Source organism: Podarcis vaucheri (assembly GCF_965113315.1).
Source record: "Podarcis vaucheri genome assembly, chromosome: 8".
In the NCBI taxonomy this organism is placed as follows: Eukaryota; Metazoa; Chordata; class Lepidosauria; order Squamata; family Lacertidae; genus Podarcis; species Podarcis vaucheri.
In genome coordinates, this window is record NC_138766.1 from 87,645,405 (window position 1) to 87,664,581 (window position 19,177).

General features: G+C 41.3%; 2 protein-coding genes across 5 annotated transcripts in view; both read left to right on the forward strand.

The window, feature by feature from the left end:
- The window catches only part of LOC309539515 (mas-related G-protein coupled receptor member H-like), a 30,369-nt gene extending 24,321 nt beyond the window's left edge, over positions 1–6,048 (forward strand). For all 3 annotated transcript variants that reach the window (XM_082235862.1, XM_082235861.1, XM_082235863.1), the window contains one exon: positions 3,315–6,048. In XM_082235862.1, coding sequence (XP_082091988.1) covers positions 3,356–4,348 — 993 coding nt within the window. In that variant the 5' untranslated portion in view covers positions 3,315–3,355 and the 3' untranslated portion in view covers positions 4,349–6,048. The remainder of the gene's footprint in view (positions 1–3,314) is intronic.
- Positions 6,049–11,845: 5,797 nt separating this feature from the next.
- On the forward strand, positions 11,846–18,520 carry LOC309539492 (mas-related G-protein coupled receptor member H-like). Of its 2 annotated transcripts, XM_082235814.1 has the most exons (3): positions 11,846–11,998; positions 14,503–14,574; positions 15,520–18,520. In XM_082235814.1, the coding sequence occupies exons 2-3, from the start codon at positions 14,513–14,515 to the stop codon at positions 16,616–16,618; spliced, it is 1,161 nt and encodes a 386-aa protein (XP_082091940.1). In that variant the 5' UTR covers positions 11,846–11,998; positions 14,503–14,512; the 3' UTR covers positions 16,619–18,520. The 2 variants fall into 2 exon arrangements, with proteins under 2 accessions (XP_082091940.1, XP_082091941.1); XM_082235815.1 differs by lacking the exon at positions 11,846–11,998 and having other exon boundaries at positions 13,762–14,574.
- Positions 18,521–19,177: the final 657 nt, after the last annotated feature.

Genomic DNA, 19,177 nt, shown 5'->3' on the forward strand with positions numbered 1-19,177 from the left:
ATGTGAAAGGCTCTAATGCAATTGAGAGGCAGCAAGCTGCTCACATAAAAGGGTAACCAAAAATTCCAGATCTTAAAATTTATTATGAAGCAGCATGCCTTACTTAGATTCGGGATTGGATCAAATTGGAAAAAGAAGAGGCAACAGAGTTGGAAGGACATGATAACAGATTTGGTTGGCATGTATATTTGTGGTATGGGAAAGCAAAAGTACATAAAGGATTCCACAATCATATAATACAAACAATCCAAAGAAAATTCAGCGGCATGAGATATGGAATTAGTGAGTGGAAAAAACAGAGAACCAGGTGGAAGGGGGCAAACAGTAGCGCTCTCTCTCTCTCTCTCTCTCTCTCTCCTTCTCTCCCAGTTTTCCCAATTCTGCTCGATTTACAATTTTCTCACAATTTACAAGATTATAAGACTGATCGAGTTTACAAGAAATCACCACTCAATCATTCCCAGCCCAGCACTGCAAGCATCACTAGATCCACCAGTGAATATGAAGAGAAAGGGAGAGAAAAGCAGGGAGAGTGACAGCATAAAGTATCTATGGATGGGGGTGGAAGACCGGTAGCCAAGCTACTCTTAAAGGTCCATGGGACAGATTGCAGCTTTGCTAAAACTACAAGCTAGCTGCAACTCCACTGTCACTTCAAGAGTAGCTTAAATCAGGATTTCTCCTGGCAAAAGGAAGAAGCTGTGGTGGCTTAATTGTTTCTGTAGTGGTCCATCAGATTCGGGGCAGTTGGAGAGTATGTTATTGTGGGACATGATCATGGGTACATATGTCCAATCTCAGCCACATGAATTCTTAACCTTCTCCAGGCTATCATAAATAATTTCCTCTCCTGGGGCCACCACCAGCAGAGCTACTAAAAAGGCCTGCTCTGTTGATCTTAATACCTTGAGGGTGGAACCTTATAGAGAAGAATGTTTTGGAGCCTAAGCTATTAGGGGCTTTAAATATGGTATCTATTATACGAATATCTCTGAGTTTCTTGTGTATCTGTGATGCTGCTTAAGCATGAAAAAATAAAGAGAAGTTCTGACTGTCATCAAAATAGATATTTCTCCTGATTGCATCACAGAGAAGCTTTCTAGTTCAGTAGCGTACTTGTGCAATTTTCTTAAGAATCCCTTTCCAAGATATTAAGCCTCAGGAGGCAAGACTCTCATCCTAAGCTAACTAATAAAGAGTCTCATTCTAAGAATCTCATCATTAGCTTTCTTAATAACCAATGAAACAAACTCCTCTTACCGCATGACTTTTCAAACTGATTCAGGGGAAATGAAAATGAGTTGGGGGGGGGAATAGTCCTAAACTTGTTGCCCTCAACTTGAGTACACATCTGTTTTTCCCTTGGGGTTGCATTCATTTCTGAAATCTTCTGCCCTACTTAGTTATTCCAGCACAGGGTATTGTATTTCTTCTTGTTGTCCACTCATTATGTCCAATGATTGCTGATCAACAGTTCCTTACAGGCATGTGAATGTCTTAAGTTGATTTAATTCATTTGCAAAAGCAGGAGGGGCCCCATAGACTGGCAGAGGAATACATGCTTCTTAGGCAGGAAGACACAGGTTGAATTCCAGGGGTCTTCTGTTGGAAAGATTTATTGGTTTGTTTCATTCATAAACTATACATTAAAAGAGGGCAATGTCAGGTCTCAGCCAGACTGGTCTGTCTATACATTTTATGTATGGACTTGGAAACAGATGAAGATAAATAGCACCAATTCAGACTTCCTTTTTCCAGGAACAAGTTTACACTTTAAAGCTCCATGTCATAGCTTTAAAGTGTGGAAATTGAACTTTAAAGCATGACCCTACATTGAAATTGCAGAGGGAAGGTAAGATCCATACCTTCCATAGTCCCTTCCCATAGTCACCTCTTGTTATATCTAGATGGACAGTGATTTTCTAAAAGAGAAGAATAAATGAACATCTGAGAACTTGATGAAGCCATTCATTCTATGCTATCCTTTCTGAAATGACTAGGATTTTTACCAGAGTATTCCAAGTGTAGAATCACCATAGATTTTTATAACTGCATCATTTTATTAGAAGTTTCATTTTGAATCCTTTTGCTAACAATCCCTAACATTGAATTCTCCATTTGTCAAAGCTGCTGCACAGTGAGTCAGCATTTTCATCAAGCTACCCACCACATCCACAATATCTCTTTCTTGGTCATTCATCACTAGTTCAAATCCCATTGAATGAATATAGAGATACAGAGACCTTGCATAAAACTTTACCAAAAACCTTGATGGTGGTTTCTTGTCCTTCTGTGTGTTGTTGTTGCTGCTGTTTATATATAGAACGCCGTCACCAATCAACCACACCAGACCCAAACCCAGACCCTCTCCACAGACATATTACAGACTCCATCCAGTAGCCAAACTATAGTGACACCTCCGGATGCTGCACCCCCCTGCAATCCCTACACAGATCTGGCTGGCACAAGGCACAAAACCACAGCTCGCCCCTATACACGAAGCCAAGCCAGAGCACAACTAAATGCAGCACAGCCATCTTCTCAGAAAAACTCTTCACAAGCTCAAGAGGTCAAGACACAAAAGCTTTAGCAACTAATCTACACTTAATGACCCACCCAGTGGTATTCAGAATATCACTCATGAAATCACTCAAGATATCCCTCAAGTAATTAAGGAACAAAAGAAGAAAAGGCACACTAATCTAGGAACTTCCTCTCTGCCCAGAACGTTGGAGGCTATACACCACACCCCTCAACAGTATTTATAGGAACTCAAACACCAGATTCTGCTCTGTTCCAGTAACAAGAAGCCGAAAGCACCAGCCTGAAGATGACGAGTGAGACCTCGTCGAAACGTCGCACAGACACCCCGACTCTTACACGGGAAGACACCCGAAGACACCAAAACCTGCATTCCTGTACCCGTGAAAATCTACGAAAGCAAATATATATATATATATATATATACTGAGATGAGCTTTGCCATTAACTATTTCCCCTTCCTATGCAAGAAGAATTTTAAGAATGCCTGAACAGAGTCCACCTCGAGTCTTCTAATCACTAGAAAATGTATTGAATTAGTCTTCAAGATTTCAAAAGGGATTGCCTGTAAACTTTCAAGCAATTTCTAGCACCCATAAGGACTCTTCTATTTTTATAAAATTAAAAACTAAACCTGTAAAGAGGATTAATTTTGCACCCCATATCACATTGTTCTGCTGCCCCATGGTATTTTGCAATCTAGACATGCATCAGTGTAATAAGGTTCAGTTTTATAGACAGAACTGACTCAATCTTTGTTTCTTTTTTCCTAGGAGAAACCATACAAGACATAGCTGAAAAGCATAGATTGAGCATGATGAGAAACAACAGCATGGAATCCCTGTCCCTTTTGGATACTGCAGAGAATGGAAACCGAACAAACAATGGCACCAAGCTCCCCAAAAATAATAATCCCTATTTTGAATTAGGGGTTCAAGAAATGGCATTGATTATTATTGCCGTCTTTAGTTTTGTTATTTGCATTTTTGGACTTATTGGGAATGGAACTGTCATCTGGTTTCTTGGCTTTCGCATGAAAAGGAATCTTTTCACCACCTTCATATTGCACCTGGCTGTTGCTGACCTCGGGGTCATCATATGCTCGATTGCTTTGCTAATATTGCTACCTCTGCTTGTATTTTCACCCTCATTGGCAAATATCACCTGGTTAATATTTTTTGGTATCAATACTTTCTTTTTTTTCTATATGTGCATCACTAGTCAACTTCTGTTGACAGCCATCAGCGTTGACAGGTGTGTTTCTGTCCTCTTTCCAATTTGGCATCGATGTCACCGGCCACAGCGCTTGTCTACCATTGTTTCTGCTCTCATATGGATCCTTACTTTCCTATCCATTGGATTATGCATTTATGCTTCTTTGGAGTACCTTTCTGAGAAACTATTTTTCTTCCTCTTCCTGGTTCCTCCTGCCCTTTGCTTTCCACTCATGATTATCTCCACAGTGATCCTGCTTATAAAAGTTTGCTTCAGATCACAACAGAGGAAGAAGGGAAGGGTCTTAAGAGCCATCCTTCTTGCTCTCCTCTTCTTCCTCTTTTTCACTTTTACATTAACTTTCATGATTTTACTTCTGTTTCTCGGGTTTGATATCTCATCACCTTCACTAATTGTTGGACACTTATGCAGCTGTCTAAACAGCAGTGTTAACCCAGTGATTTATTTCCTGGTTGGAAGAAAGAAACAGAGTCTCTCAAGGGAGAGCATGAAGGTTGCATTGTGGAGGCTTTTCAAGGAGGAGGAACATGGAAGAGAGGAGCTAGAACTCCGAGTCAGCCCCCAGATATAATGCTTCAAAAGAATCAGAATGCTTTACTTTTCTGCACAGGAAGTCAAAGAAACCAAAACAAATTGTGATTATTTAATGGATAGTACAATCTGTGAATTATTGGGCTACGTACACACAAACCGTGTCCTCCCTAAAAGAGGGCACATGTTGTGGTGAGACCTGGAGACTGACCTCCTGGTTGTGGGTGGGTCTATTGGATAGCTACAACACACAATTGGTAGGTCCCTAGTTGCTGGGTTTAATCTGGCCAATGGGGTACAGTCCAAATGGATTGAGAGACTCATGCACGTGTCCCAGAGCTTCCTCTTTCGGCTCATGCATTGGAACACCCGCATACCTCTCCCTAATTTTAGGGCATTTTGTGATTGACCTTGCTATGCTGTTGTGTATCGTCTGTCGTTGGGACAGGGGCACGGCAGGAATTTTCCCCACTTGGCTGATTGGCTGTAGCCATTTGGGTTTCACCTGCCACGTAGCAATTCATAACAACTTGTAAGGTTGTGGACAGGCACTGGTTCATTTGATAGGGATGGGAGAATGGTCTCGCCATCCCTATGTGAAAGGTATTCTGTTAAAGGAATCCAGGGACTCAACTTGGTTTAGTCAACCCCCAAAAAGGTGTTGTGCCCATGCCTGAGTCCAGGGGAGCATCTGGGGAGTGAACAGAGTCTGTTCCCAGGCTTTTCACCTGCCTCAGGTGTTCACCCTTGGCTGACCTATGATAGAGCTCTGGGTCAGCGCTACCTGCAAGGGTGTAAGGAGCTAGTTGAACCAGAGCCTATGCAACCACTTACTTTTCTGTAATCAATAAAGTTGTGGCCTAAATTCTGCCAAAAACCAAAACTAAAATTTGAGTCAAATGTGTCTTTATTTAGGCACATTTATGTAGACAAAAACTGCAACATTAGCCTCAGAAAACCTCATTTCTTACAGTTGTGCCAAATTGGGTGAAGTCATGCTAAAGTATTGGTTTGTTCCACCATATCAGGTGGAATGCTCTTTCTAGGAAGTCTTGCCTGGCACCTTTATCTCATATGTTTAGGCACCAGGCAGAAATGTTCCTCTATACCCAAGCCTTTAGCTGATTCACCTTAAATGTGTTTGATGGAGGGGGGTTATTCATTTGTTTTTGTTTTATTAAATATTTTGTGTTATCATTTTTATGTTCTGAACTGCCCTGTAATCTTCAGAAGAAGGGTAATATGTAAATTTAATACATAAATAAACAAAACTATTATGAATAGTGTTTCCAAACATACTCGAAGACTGCAGCCTCCAGGAACCTTCATAATAATTTGGGCAACATCTCTAGAAACATCCAAATCAGCACAGTTGTGAACCATCACAACACATTAGGCGGCAGTACTTTCTGAGTCACAGATTGGCACAATTTTGTTGGGGGTTGTTGCTGTTAATATTTTGTATCTGTATTTTGTCTCTTATGATTTATGTGGAAATTGTTTAATTTAACTGTGTACTTTTTGATATTTTCTTTATTGTTTATTACTACCTTTGTTATGTTTGAAGTTACGTAACGTTGTAAGGTCTTAACTTTGGAAAGGCAGCATAAAAATAAAATGATTGATTGATGGGGGGAACTGCTGTTGTGCCCTGCTTGTATGTTTTGTGGCTTGTTTTACACTGTTCTCACTGTTTTTAAATAATGAATAATATTCCTCAAATAAAATTAAAAAAGATAATGGAGCATGTGAAACACCTAATAGGTATTGGAAGGGAATTTGAGCAGTCTTATACATACAATTAAATTATTATAATTAAGTATTAATTTGAAAACGTATCAATTCAAAGCAGTTTACTAACCATAAATACCAACTGCACAACAATTGTGGTTGCTGCTGCTGTTGCGTGCCATAACAATCTCTGAGCGATGTGGAATTCCAGCAGTTATGGGAACTTACTCAGGGTCCGTGTATCCTTTCGGAATGAGGCAGAGCAGAGACTGTGGTGTCTTTATGATAAATTGTTTACTTATACACATATACAGTATGTGCATATGTTCGAGGGGATCACAGCATTAGCCCTCCAAAAGGGTCTTGTTTCTCCCACAGCCACAACCTTGGATTCAAACTGAAATCAAATATTGCTTTCAAACATTACTCTGACTCTCTCTCTCCAGCTTGCTGCTTTACTTCTAGGTAACATCATTGTCCACAAAATTTGCCCACTGCCTTTATTAACTTCTAACACTTGCTAGATCCAGGGATTAGAGGGATCTGGAGCATAGCCTAACATCCCAAATTCTTAAAAATACATACATACATACATACATACATACATACATACAGTACATACATACATACATACATACATACATACATACATACATAATGCCATTTAAATTCTGGCTTCCCATAGTTGAAATCATGCTCAAGGCAGCTTACCACCTGAAGAAAAATATGTAATTGCAGATATAACAAAAGTAGTCAGAAACAATCAATAATGAAAAATACACAACCAAATTGTCCACATGAGTCATCGTAACATCACCATTCATTTCTCTTGAATGGCTCTGTGATGTCTGCTTTCCTGTTTCACACTTTTCTGTTTCATCCTTAACAATGAAGTGCTGACTGTAAAAGAATAGGAAGCGGTGCAACAGGGCTGTGGTGAGAATGGGGAAAGAGGAACTGTTGTTGTTTAGTCGTTTAGTCTCTCTCTCTCTCTCTCTCTCTCTCTCTCTCTCTCTCTCTGTGTGTGTGTGTGTGTGTGTGCTCCTGCTCTTGAAATGAACCCTGCAAAAGTTTTCCACCACAGTATATATTCAGATTGATTTTTGCAGCAGGAGAACTTGGGTCAGTTGAAGTTGATAGAGGTGGAAGGGAAGAGATAATTGGCAGGAATATAAAAAGAAGCTACAGCCACAGCAGGCGCTGCAACTGTGCAACTGCTTGACCTCACCTCCAAAGGTGTCCTCCTCCATTGACTCAGAAGACAGATGGATGCCAAAGCACAACAAAGAAGCAAGAAGTGAGAGTGGGGGTGGAGAACCTTACAATGAAATATTCCAGTGACTGGAATTTGTGGAGAGTGGATATCCTCAATATGTGAGGGATGGGCGAAGTGTCTGGTTCTGAGAGCTGTGCTTTGGATAAACTGGATCACAATTCCTGAAGATTGTCTTTCCACGGGATCAAGACTTAAAAGGCAAGATGCTCCTCTTAAATTAGCTATTGATAAAAAGGGGAATAACATCTTCCTGCAACACAATGTTGGGAAACTGCTTAAGAATGGATGGAACCCTACTGTTTTCTGATAGAGCCACCAAATGTTTTCTGAACTCAGATCCACTAACAACTGAGGGACATGAAGAAGCTCTCTGTTTATGTGTGCAATTGCTGTGTTTTGTGTGTGTTTGCATGACTGATTGCGCATGGATATTAAGGATCTGTTATTGTATGAGAGTCTGTGCCTGCCCAAGAAATTCTTCCCTCTTGCATAAATGTATAGAGCGAGGAGTTCCACTTTGGTGGTTCATCAAAAGAGAATGTTGAAGAAGATTTTACGATCGCCAACTGTAAATCTCAAAGGTGGTCCAGCAAGACTTCCTTCCTTCCTCTGAAATGAAGGCATGGAATCAATTTTGTAGCTCCGGAAACACAGCATAGCTTCTGGTAGCCCTGCTTTTTTGTGTCATGATCCTCCAGGGGTTCCTCTTCTACCTCATTTCCCCTCCTACCACTATGTGGCGCTGCTCCTCTGTTCTTGCTATCTCTGTGTGGTTTAAATTTTAAAATTGCCTGCCACTGGAAGTTTCCCCCTCTTTCTGTCTTTCCCTCTTGCCCCCTAAACTGCTTAGGGTTTCTTACTCAGGATTTCAAAGTACAGTGGTACCTCGGGTTAAGCACTTAATTTGTTCCAGAGGTCTGTTCTTAACCTGAAACTGTTCTTAACCTAGAATAGAATCATAGAATCATAGAGTTGGAAGAGACCACAAGGGCCATCGAGTCCAACCCCCTGCCAAGCAGGAAACACCATCAGAGCACTCCTGACATATGGTTGTCAAGCCTCTGCTTAAAGACCTCCAAAGTAGGAGACTCCACCACACTCCTTGGCAGCAAATTCCACTGTCGAACAGCTCTTACTGTCAGGAAGTTCTTCCTAATGTTTAGGTGGAATCTTCTTTCTTGTAGTTTGGATCCATTGCTCCGTGTCCGCTTCTCTGGAGCAGCAGAAAACAACCTTTCTCCCTCCTCTGTGTGACATCCTTTTATATATTTGAACATGGCTATCATGGAATTTGCTGCCAAGGAGTGTGGTGGACTCTCCTACTTTGGAGGTCTTTAAGCAGAGGCTTGACAACCATATGTCAGGAGTGCTCTGATGGTGTTTCCTGCTTGGCAGGGGGTTGGACTCGATGGCCCTTGTGGTCTCTTCCAACTCTATGATTCTATGATTCTATGATTCTATATCACCCCTTAACCTCCTCTTCTCCAGGCTAAACATGCCCAGCTCCCTTAGCCGTTCCTCATAAGGCATTGTTTCCAGGCCTTTGACCATTTTGGTTGCCCTCCTCTGGACATGTTCCAGTTTGTCAGTGTCCTTCTTGAACTGTGGTGCCCAGAACTGGACACAGTACTCCAGGTGAGGTCTGACCAGAGCAGAATACAGTGGCACTATTACTTCCCTTGATCTAGATGCTATACTCCTATTGATGCAGCCCAGAATTGCATTGGCTTTTGTAGCTGCCGCGTCACACTGTTGGCTCATGTCAAGTTTGTGGTCAACCAAGACTCCTAGATCCTTTTCACATGTACTGCTCTCAAGCCAGGTGTCACCCATCTTGTATTTGTGCCTCTCATTTTTTTTGCCCAAGTGCAATACTCTACATTTCTCCCTGTTAAAATTCATCTTGTTTGTTTTGGCCCAGTTCTCGAATCTGTCAAGGTCATTTTGAAGTGTGATCCTGTCCTCTGGGGTGTTAGCCACCCCTCCCAGTTTGGTGTCATCTGCAAATTTGAGCAGGATGCCCTTGAGTCTGTCATCCAAGTCGTTGATAAAGATGTTGAATAAAACCGGGCCCAAGACAGAATCCTGTGGCACCCCACTAGTCACTCTTCTCCAGGATGAAGAGGAACCATTGATGAGCACCCTTTGGGTTCGGTCAGTCAGCCAGTTACAAATCCACTGAGTGGTAGCATAGTCAAGACCGCATTTTACCAGCTTCTTTACAAGAATATAATGGGGCACCTTGTCAAATGCCTTGCTGAAATCAAGGTAGGCTACATCTACTGCGTTCCCTTCATCTACCAGGCTTGTAATTCTGTCAAAAAACGAGACCTGAAGCACCACTTTAGCTAATGGGGCCTCCTGCAGCCGTAGCGCCACCAGAACACAATTTCTGTTCTCATCCTGAAGCAAAGTTCTTAACCCAAGGTAGTACTTCTGGATTAGCAGAGTCTGTAACCTGAAGTGTATGTAACCCGAGGTACCACTGTAGAGCAAATTAATTAAACTCTTGAATGTCACACTTTCTGGTAGCTCAACAAATCTTTGTTCCACCGATGACTTTGTTCCGCCAACTCCAGCTACTGGAATGGATCAGAAGGGTGGGAAATCTATACACAAATGTAATATGGTTGAGCAGCTCAAAAGCAGAGATTGAACATGAGGAGAAATTATAGCCCTCAGTCCTTGTCCCTTTTGGATGCTGTGGGGGAAGATAATGAGACAATGCAAGTGGGCTCCCAAACTATGAACATATTAATTATGGAATATCATATACCTTATTATCCCTGCCTTTATTTCAGTTAAAATAAAAAAAAATCCTTCCAGTAGCACCTTAAAGACCAACTAAGTTAGTTCTTGGTATGAGCTTTCATTTGCATGCACACTTCTTCAGATACACTGAAACAGAAGTTGCCAGATCCTTCTATATAGTGAGAAGATGGGGAGGGGTATTACTCAGAAGGGTGGTGGGAATGGGAGATTGGCAGATAGCTGAGATGAGCCTGTTGATGACTCTTAACGGCTGCAATAGGTCTTACAGGAAAAGGCAAGGGGTGAGAAGGTGAAAAATGGCTTAGTCATGTATAATGAGATAAGAATCCAATGTCTTTGTTCAGACCAGGTCTCTCCATGGTTTTAAGTTTGGTAATGAGTTGCAATTCAGCAGCTTCTCTTTCCAGTCTATTTCTATTTCCAGTCTATTTATTTCAGTTATTAGCATTTTTGAACTTACGAGGGATCTAACTGTCATCTGGCTTCTCGGCTTTGGCATGAAAAGGAATTGTTTCACCATCTTCATCCTGAATTTGGCTGTGGCTGAGCTTGGCATCCTTATATGCTTTTATATCTCTTCTGATTTGTTGCAAGGGTTCCTTTCCTCTTACTTTTTCCTCAAGTACATCACTCGTCAATTTCTGTTGACAGCCATCAGCACTGAAAGGTGTGTTGCTGTCCTCTTCCCAATTTGGCATTGATTCCATCAGCCTCCATGACAACATGAATGCCCACAAGGTGTAAGAAGCAACAAAGGGGATCTGGTCCTCATCAACAGAGAGGAACTGAGTGATGAAGTGGAAGCACTGGGAAGCTTAGAAGTAAATGAACATAACCTGTTTGCTTTAATGATACAAAAGCATGGGAAAGCTGAGTGTAGTCAGCTTGCACTCAGAAAGGAAGGTGGAAAGTATCATTACAGATAAGCTGAGGTGTAAGAAGGGAATGTATATGAAATGGAAGAAAAAGAAAATCGGAAAGGAAGAGTATACTGTACAGGTGTGGCCAACAGCTGCAGGGAGAAGGTCAAGTAGGTCAAAGCTCAGAATGAGCTCAGGCTTTCAAGAGATATTTAAAATAATGTAAAGTGTTTCTTTGGCTAATGCTAAACGGCACATATTTTCATACCAAAACAAAAATCACAAACCCTGCAAGCTTTTCCATTTTGGGGCAGCTGAGGTTCCATCAGCTGCCATCATCTATGAGATCTGACACCTTTCAATCAATTATCCCATAAATTGAGCTGCTATGTATGTGGGATTCTGTATACACCATAAACTGAAATTACATTATCCGCCACCACAAAAAGTATAGGACGTTTTCTCTGAGTTGCAGATCTCAGCATCCTAACAATCTACAGTCCCCACAATTATGAAGCTTTCTAAATTTAACATAAGTTTTTGTGTGACCCTGTTAACTAGTTTGAGCATGGTAAAATAAGGGCAAGGCGTAACTCTCAGTAATAAATAAAGATATTTCTCCCAATTACATGACACAGCTATTATTATTACTATTTGTTATTAATTAAATTTGTATACTGCCCTTCATCCAAAGACCTCAGGGTGGTTCACAAAATAAAAATACATAATAGAGCCAAAGCAAAACAAACCAATCACAAACCAATCCCCTGGTTCTTCTTTCTCTGTGACTTTCTGACCCACATTTCTCAGTTATCTTGATAACCAACGAGCAAAATTCTTCCTGCCATATGATGTTTGCAAACTGAGCACAGATTAAGAGGAAGGGGTGGAGCTCTAAACCATTTCCAGGGAACTTTGATGACATGTCAGTTCTTTTCTTTTCTTTGTAGTTGCATTTATTTCTGCACATCTTCCAGCACAGAATATTATACCTCTTGCTGCTGCCTCCCAAGTGTCTGTCTAAAGATTGCTGATCAGCAGTTTCTCCCAGGTATGTGAATTTCTCAAGTTGATGTAGCTCGTTCGCAAAAGCAGGAGGGCAACCATATCTGAGTGGCGGGGGGGGGGGTATGTGTTTTTCAGCCAGCTTGAATCCCCAGAGTCTTCTGTTAGAAGTATAACAGGTCAAAGGCTGGGGTGATCCTTTTAAGCTGTGTTTATGGAAGACAATCTTACTCGGCTACAAGTGATCACCAAAGAAGATTCTTTTAGACCTGGTCTACCAGGGGCAAAGAGCTGGAGCATATGGGATCCTAGGCTAAGAGGGCACCACTGCTACTTTTAACCTTTACTAAACGAGAAATGCCCCCTGATTCTTTAGTATATGCTGATATAATTTTATTCTTGTAATACATGTGTACAGCTGTGTGCATGTATCTTTCAATAATTGTAAAACCTGCTTAGATGAAAACCACATATCACTTGCAAGTGAATAAGCTCCAAGGACTGGTGACAGGGAAGTTTTATTCTGTATCAAAATCTGATGCCTAATTAAAGTCTCCTAAAATTATATACTTATTTCATAAAATATATGTACTGCTTGATCGTAAAAAAACAAAACAAAACCTCAAATTATTTTGTAATAAATGAAATTAAAAAGTTCTTTAAGTTTCCTAAAATGAAATTCCACTGAAACCCATTGAAATTAACGGATCTAAATTAATAATGGCCATTGATTTTAGTAGGCTTAGTCTGGGTGAACATTAGCTGAATACAACCCAAACACTTGAATGGCCCTAAATATGCCTAGATTGAAGACTTTGGAAGGACTTCTTGTTGCCCTAACGAGGAGAAAAAAGGGGTGTGATGATATATCAAGAAAAAGAGAATAGGGGTGCAAAGAGAGAGGGAGAAAGGTTGTTTTCTGCTGCTCCAGAGAAGCGGACACGGAGCAATGGATCCAAACTACAAGAAAGAAGATTCCACCTAAACATTAGGAAGAACTTCCTGACAGTAAGAGCTGTTCGACAGTGGAATTTGCTGCCAAGGAGTGTGGTGGAGTCTCCTACTTTGGAGGTCTTTAAGCAGAGGCTTGACAACCATATGTCAGGAGTGCTCTGATGGTGTTTCCTGCTTGGCAGGGGGTTGGACTCGATGGCCCTTGTGGTCTCTTCCAACTCTATGATTCTATGATTCTATGATTCTAAGAGAGAGACGACTACTTAGGATTAGCTGTGGAAGTTTCATAAGAAGCATTATGAATATTTTGATGCATGAGATTCCAGGCACCATAAATGGAAGTCATTCTCCTTGCTCTCTTCCTCTATGGAAGCACTATTCTGAAGAGTAATCTCTGATTTCATTTAGACCCACAAGATTGTTTCAGAACTTCAGCTGTTATGATGGTTCTAGAGACTTATCTGCTTATCCAGATTTAAACAATAGTTTTGTCATTGGATATCAAAATAATAGCAAAAAATGAGCTAATTTCCCCCCAAAGTTAACAAAATATATAATCACCACATAAAAATGTAATAAATAATGTTGAGAGGACAAATTTTCTCCCTGCTAAATGTGACAGAGTAGATTTCTCCCTCGGTAAAGGTAAAGGGACCCCTGACCATTAGGTCCAGTCGTGGCCAACTCTGGGGTTGCGGCACTCATCTCGCTTTATTGACTGAGGGAGCAGGCGTACAGCTTCAGGGTCATGTGGCCAGCATGACTAAGCTGCTTCTGGTGAACCAGAGCAGCACACGGAAACGCCGTTTACCTTCCCGCTGGAGCAGTACCTATTTATCTACTTGCACTTTGGCAGGAGCAGGGACCGAGCAACAGGAGCTCACTCCATCATGGGGATTCGAACTGCCGACCTTCTGATCGGCAAGTCCTAGGCTCTGTAGTTTAACCCACAGCTCCACCCGCGTCCCTAGATTTGTCCCTAGACAGCAACAGCTTGGCTAGAGAGTTAACTACTCTGAGGCCATGAGCCAAGGGAGCTCACCCACATATCCAAGGATTAAGCTATAGATTACACTGTTTCAGATTTATAGGAGCCTGGAATGCTTGGAAGCTTTCGTAATTCTAGTCCTTTGCAGACCCTTCAAGTAGACTTTAATAAGGCTGTTGTCATTTTAATCCCAATCCTTTGTGTCTTGTGTGGGTGCAATCACTCTGAGAGGGTGCTCTTGGGCTCAGCTTCTCCGTCTGGCTATTCCAGAGGCATCTAGCTGGTCACTGTGAGAACACGAAGCTGCGCTAGATGGGGCACTTGCGTCATCCATCTGGGCTTTTCTGGTGTCCCTCTCTGCATCCAGTGTGGTGTCCAACTCCTTCTCCAAACTTCAGAATTGGGTCCAGGGTGGGGCAGTTCATCTTCAGGTTGAACCAGCATGGCCTGCCCTGATTCAGGAACCCCTGGATCAATGTCATGGGGCAGATGGTTTTGCACAGCTCTAGTGAACATCTGCCAATCTCTTCTACTTTTTAATAAAGTCATAACTTTGATTTACAACACTTGAAATCATTCTCATAGTTTATAGTAGTTATTTTATTTAGGTATCCCACCATGGAAGGAAATTCTGTACATCATTTTAACATCACAAGGGAACTGGATGTGACGGACATCTGGTAAGTATATACAATAATAATAAAAATAATAAGGCAGAGAATGTGGCCTCTGTCAGGTTACTAAAAAGAGGATGTGACCTTCAGAATTCCACCCTCCAGATTTATTTTATAGTTTTTTGTTTATTTATCACATTTATCTCACACCTTTTTCTCTAAAGAGAACGGGCAACACAAGAGCAGGGCCTTCTCTGCAGTGGCTCCCCATCTGTGCAATGCTCCCCCCAGGGAAGTTTGCCTGGCACCTTCATTATACACCTTTAGGTGCCAGGCAAAAATGTTCCTTTTTAACCAGGCCTTTGGTTGATCCGATTTACATCCTATGCCCTTTTAAAATGTGTGGGGTTTGGGGGGGGGGCTATTGGGTTGTTGTTTTTATTTTTATTATGTATTTTGTGGTTTTATATCTTGATTTTATTCTGTGAACCGCCCTGAGACCCCTGGATATAGGGTGATATATAAATTAAATAAATTGTTGTTGTTGTTGTTGTTGTTGTTGTTGTTGTTGTTGTTATAATGAGCTCATGGTGCCATGCATGGTTCTCCCAGTCCTCCTTTAATCTTAGGGTGGATTAACGCTCAAACTCTTTGCACATGGAACTCTCGGAATTGTAGCACTGTGGTGGGAATAGGGATCTCCCAAGCACTCTCAGTGCCTTTAACAAACTACAACTCCCAGGATTCTTTGGGTGGCCATCAATGTTTATCATAATAATGTAAAGGCATGGTGTGGCCACCATTGACTTGGGAGTTTTTGAAAGAAATGTTGGGAATCAGGTAAGAGACTCACTCAGTGGAAGTTGCTCCCAGTCCCAGTCGCACCCAAATCAATGTTACTTTGACAAATGAGGAGTCAGGGTTGTAGGTAGTGTGGCTTGTGTATCCGTTGTGTAGATCATTTGATTGACTGCAGAATAATGATTACTCTTGTTCTCTTTCTTTTTGCAGGTATTGGCATGAAAGGATTACCGAAGTTAAAATTTATGTAAATGGTATTGTCAAGCAACCAGATGGTCGAGCAATAACAGAAGCTTACAGTGGTTCTAGAGACATACCTGATTATCTTAACTCAAATGAGACTATCATAGTTAGAAATTTAAATAATAGCACAACTGCTGCCTCCAGCATTGTTTTTGCTGAATTTGTAGCATCAAATGATCTGGTCTTCTCCAAATTAGCAAAGTATTTAATCAACAGCTTCATTGCCATTATTTGCATTTTGGGGCTTTTGGGTAATGGGTATGTCATCTGGCTTCTTGGCTTCAAAATTAAGAGGAATCTTTTCACCACCTATGTTCTGAACCTTTCCATTGCTGACTTTGCTGTCCTTTTATCTCTAATCAGTACTGCTGCATTTGCTTCTGCCCTTCGTGTGATGAGTGAATCTCACATTCTCAACAGCGTTTTTCTATTATTTTTTGAACTCTTTTGCTTCACATATTCTACCAGTCAGTATCTACTGGCAGCTATCAGCGTTGACAGGTGTGTAGTTGTCCTCTTCCCACTTTGGCATCGATTTGACCGGGGACCAAACTCATCTGCCATCATATGCGCTATAATATGGATCTTCTCCTTCCTGCTTTCTGCGATCCATTTCGCTCTCCGCATGACTGGCAGATTTGGGGCATCCCTTTTACACTACCAGCTGCTTGTAAATGCTCTGCTTTGTACGCCTCTGATGTTCATCTCTTCTCTGATCTTGTTCATCAAAGTGTGCTGTAAAGCACAACAACGCAAGCAAGGAAAACTCATCACGGCTATCTTGCTTGCCCTCCTTTTCTTTCTCATCTTTGCTTTCCCACTGAATGCAGTTTATGTAATCTATTGCTATTATTTCCCCCACCTTCACAGTCTCATGCTAATCGGCTTTGGGTGTTCTTCTGTAAACAGCAGCATCAACCCAATCATTTATTTTTTAGTTGGAAGGAGAGGACGGAAGAGTCCTTCCAGGGTATCCATGAGAGCTGCAATCTCAAGGGTGCTTAAGGATGTGGGAGACTGTACAGAAGACAAGAAATCCAGAACAGAGAGTAAAGTTATGATTTGACCGCCTATGAGTGGCGTCTTAGCAGGGTTCCTACTGTGTGAAATCTTAGATTTCCTGATGGATTTTTATAGGCAGGCCTCACTTCTATCCCTGGGGATGGTAAAAAAAAATAGCTTCTCAGTGTGAACCAGAATAGCCATCTTCCTTGCACTCCTCTGTACCTTTGCTTCTCCAGTGCATGAAGTTTATATAATCAATTAATATTATTCCCACTTTCCCAATCTAATGCTCATTGGTTTCAAGGGTTCCTCTATAAACAGCAGTATCAACCGTCATGGAGGGGATGCCAGCTCATGGGTACTTACAGACATCTCTAGTGGGATTGTGGGAAAGTACAAAAGTTCTGGCTCTCTGTGATTAAAGAGATTAATTGCACTCTCCTCACTTGAGGTTCCCAGAAACAGCTATTCAGAGGCATACTCAACGAATGTGAAAACCTTCCCAAAAAGACTTCTAAAAAGAATTTACTAGTTTTGTCAAAATTAATTTGACTCCTCCCAAAATTAGGTCTAAGAGAGTTATTAACCTATTTTTCAATTCCACATCTGGAAAAACCAAGTTAAAGGAAAAGAGATTATGACTTAACATCAGAAATAACTTTCTGACACTAAGAGCTGTACAACAGTGGAACAGACTCCCTCAGGAGATTATGGACTCCTCTTCATTGGAGGCTTTTAAGCAGAGGTTTGAAGGTCATCTGTCATGCATGCTTTAGTTGAGATTCCTGCTCGACTAGATGACCTTTGGGGTACCTTCCAACTTTACAGTTCTATGAGTCTATGAACCCAGGGATATATAGAAGGTCTCCATTTCTAGCTCCAATAGCAATGTCTGTGTGGCTCGGTACACACTATACACTGAAACCACATTGAAAGCATATTATGCCCCTCCAAGTATTCTGGGAACTTAATTTACCACTCACAGAGCTACATTTTCTAGTGCCCTTAATAAACTAAAATCCCCAGAATTATCAGGGGTGAGGGAGGATAATGTGCTTTCAATCTACTTTGTGTGATTGCCCAATTTACTGCAAGTGAGTCATAGAGATCTGGTGTGTTTTTTGTTTTTGTATATGAGTATGTGGATGCCTGCTATTGGATGCCTGCAGCTTCCAAACGCTTTCCATCACAATAGATATTGAGATAGTGTGTGCCACATTTAGCAGGTATCAAGGGAGAATGAGCAGAGTTGTTTTTTGAAGCAGGAGAACTGTGGTCAGCTGATGTTTTTAGAGATGGAAGGGAAAGGTAATTTCCAGGAACATACCGAGAAACAAGGAATGAGTGAGTGAGGATGGGGGACCTGACAGTTAAGCATGAGACACTTCTGCTGGTTGGTGGCAAAGCATGGAAATCCTGTGAATAGAATTGAGGGGGTCAGGGATCCATATATGTGAATGATGGGATAAGTGAATGACAGCTGGAGTACCAAGGAATAACAGAATTAATAGACTGGCACACCAAGGAAATTCATAAAGTAGAAGATCACCATATACCCTGTAGGCCATGAGCAGAGAGACTGTAAACAGAATTGTAACTGAAAAAGAATGGAATGTTTTTTGCCTTACTGTGCAAAGAAAAGGAATATGACTAATTATCAAGATCAAAGGACAGAGAAGAATCTAAAACAAAGACAGAGCCCATCTTCCTTTCCTCTAGTACCCACTGATGTTGCTGCCTTAGGACATCACCTTGAAAACTCAGGAAAGAAGGGACCTCCATCCAACTTACTGGCTTTCATTGAATTCTTTTTCCTTTATGTTGCTTCTTACAATTTATGTAATATTGCATGCATATCTTTTGGTTTCTTGTGTATCTCTGACCCCATTGACCAGCCTGAGCATGGCAACATGAAAACAAAGAATAACTGTAAACAATAAATAAGATTTCTCCTAGTTACATTGCAGAGTAGTTGTCTGGTTCCTCCTCTGAGACTTGATGACTCATGGTTCTCAGTAATGCCTTTGTCAAGAATCTCACCCTAAATTAGCTATCTTGAGTACCAATGAAGAAAATCTTTCCTCTCACATAATGTTGGAAAACTGTTTAACACGGATGAAGAGGAATGGATGCAGCCCTAAATTTCTTGCAGGTGTCTTCTTGCTGTCTCCTCCACATACTGTATGTCTAAAGATGGCTGATCAGCAGTTTCTCACAGGGATGTGAATGTCTCAAGCTGATGTAGTTCATTTGCAAAAGAAAGCAGGGGACCACAGCTGAGTGGCAGAGGGGTACATGGGTAGTTCTGCTGGAAGGATTCTGGCTCACCAGCTTGGGAAAGTTCTTTGTGACATCTTGGGAGCCACTACAAGCCAGTGGGCCACCCTCATTTGTGACCCCTGGATCAATGTCATAGAGCAGATAGATTGGGCTGTGCACAGCTCTAGTGAATGTCTTTTTCAATCTTTTCCACTTTGACAACTAAGTAACAGCATTTAAAATTATTTTGGTAATATATAGCAGTTATTTTATTTTAGATATCCCAACATGGAAGGAAATCCATTGCCTCCTCATAATGTGATGTGGTGGGCATCTGGTAAGTACAGTAATAATACTAATA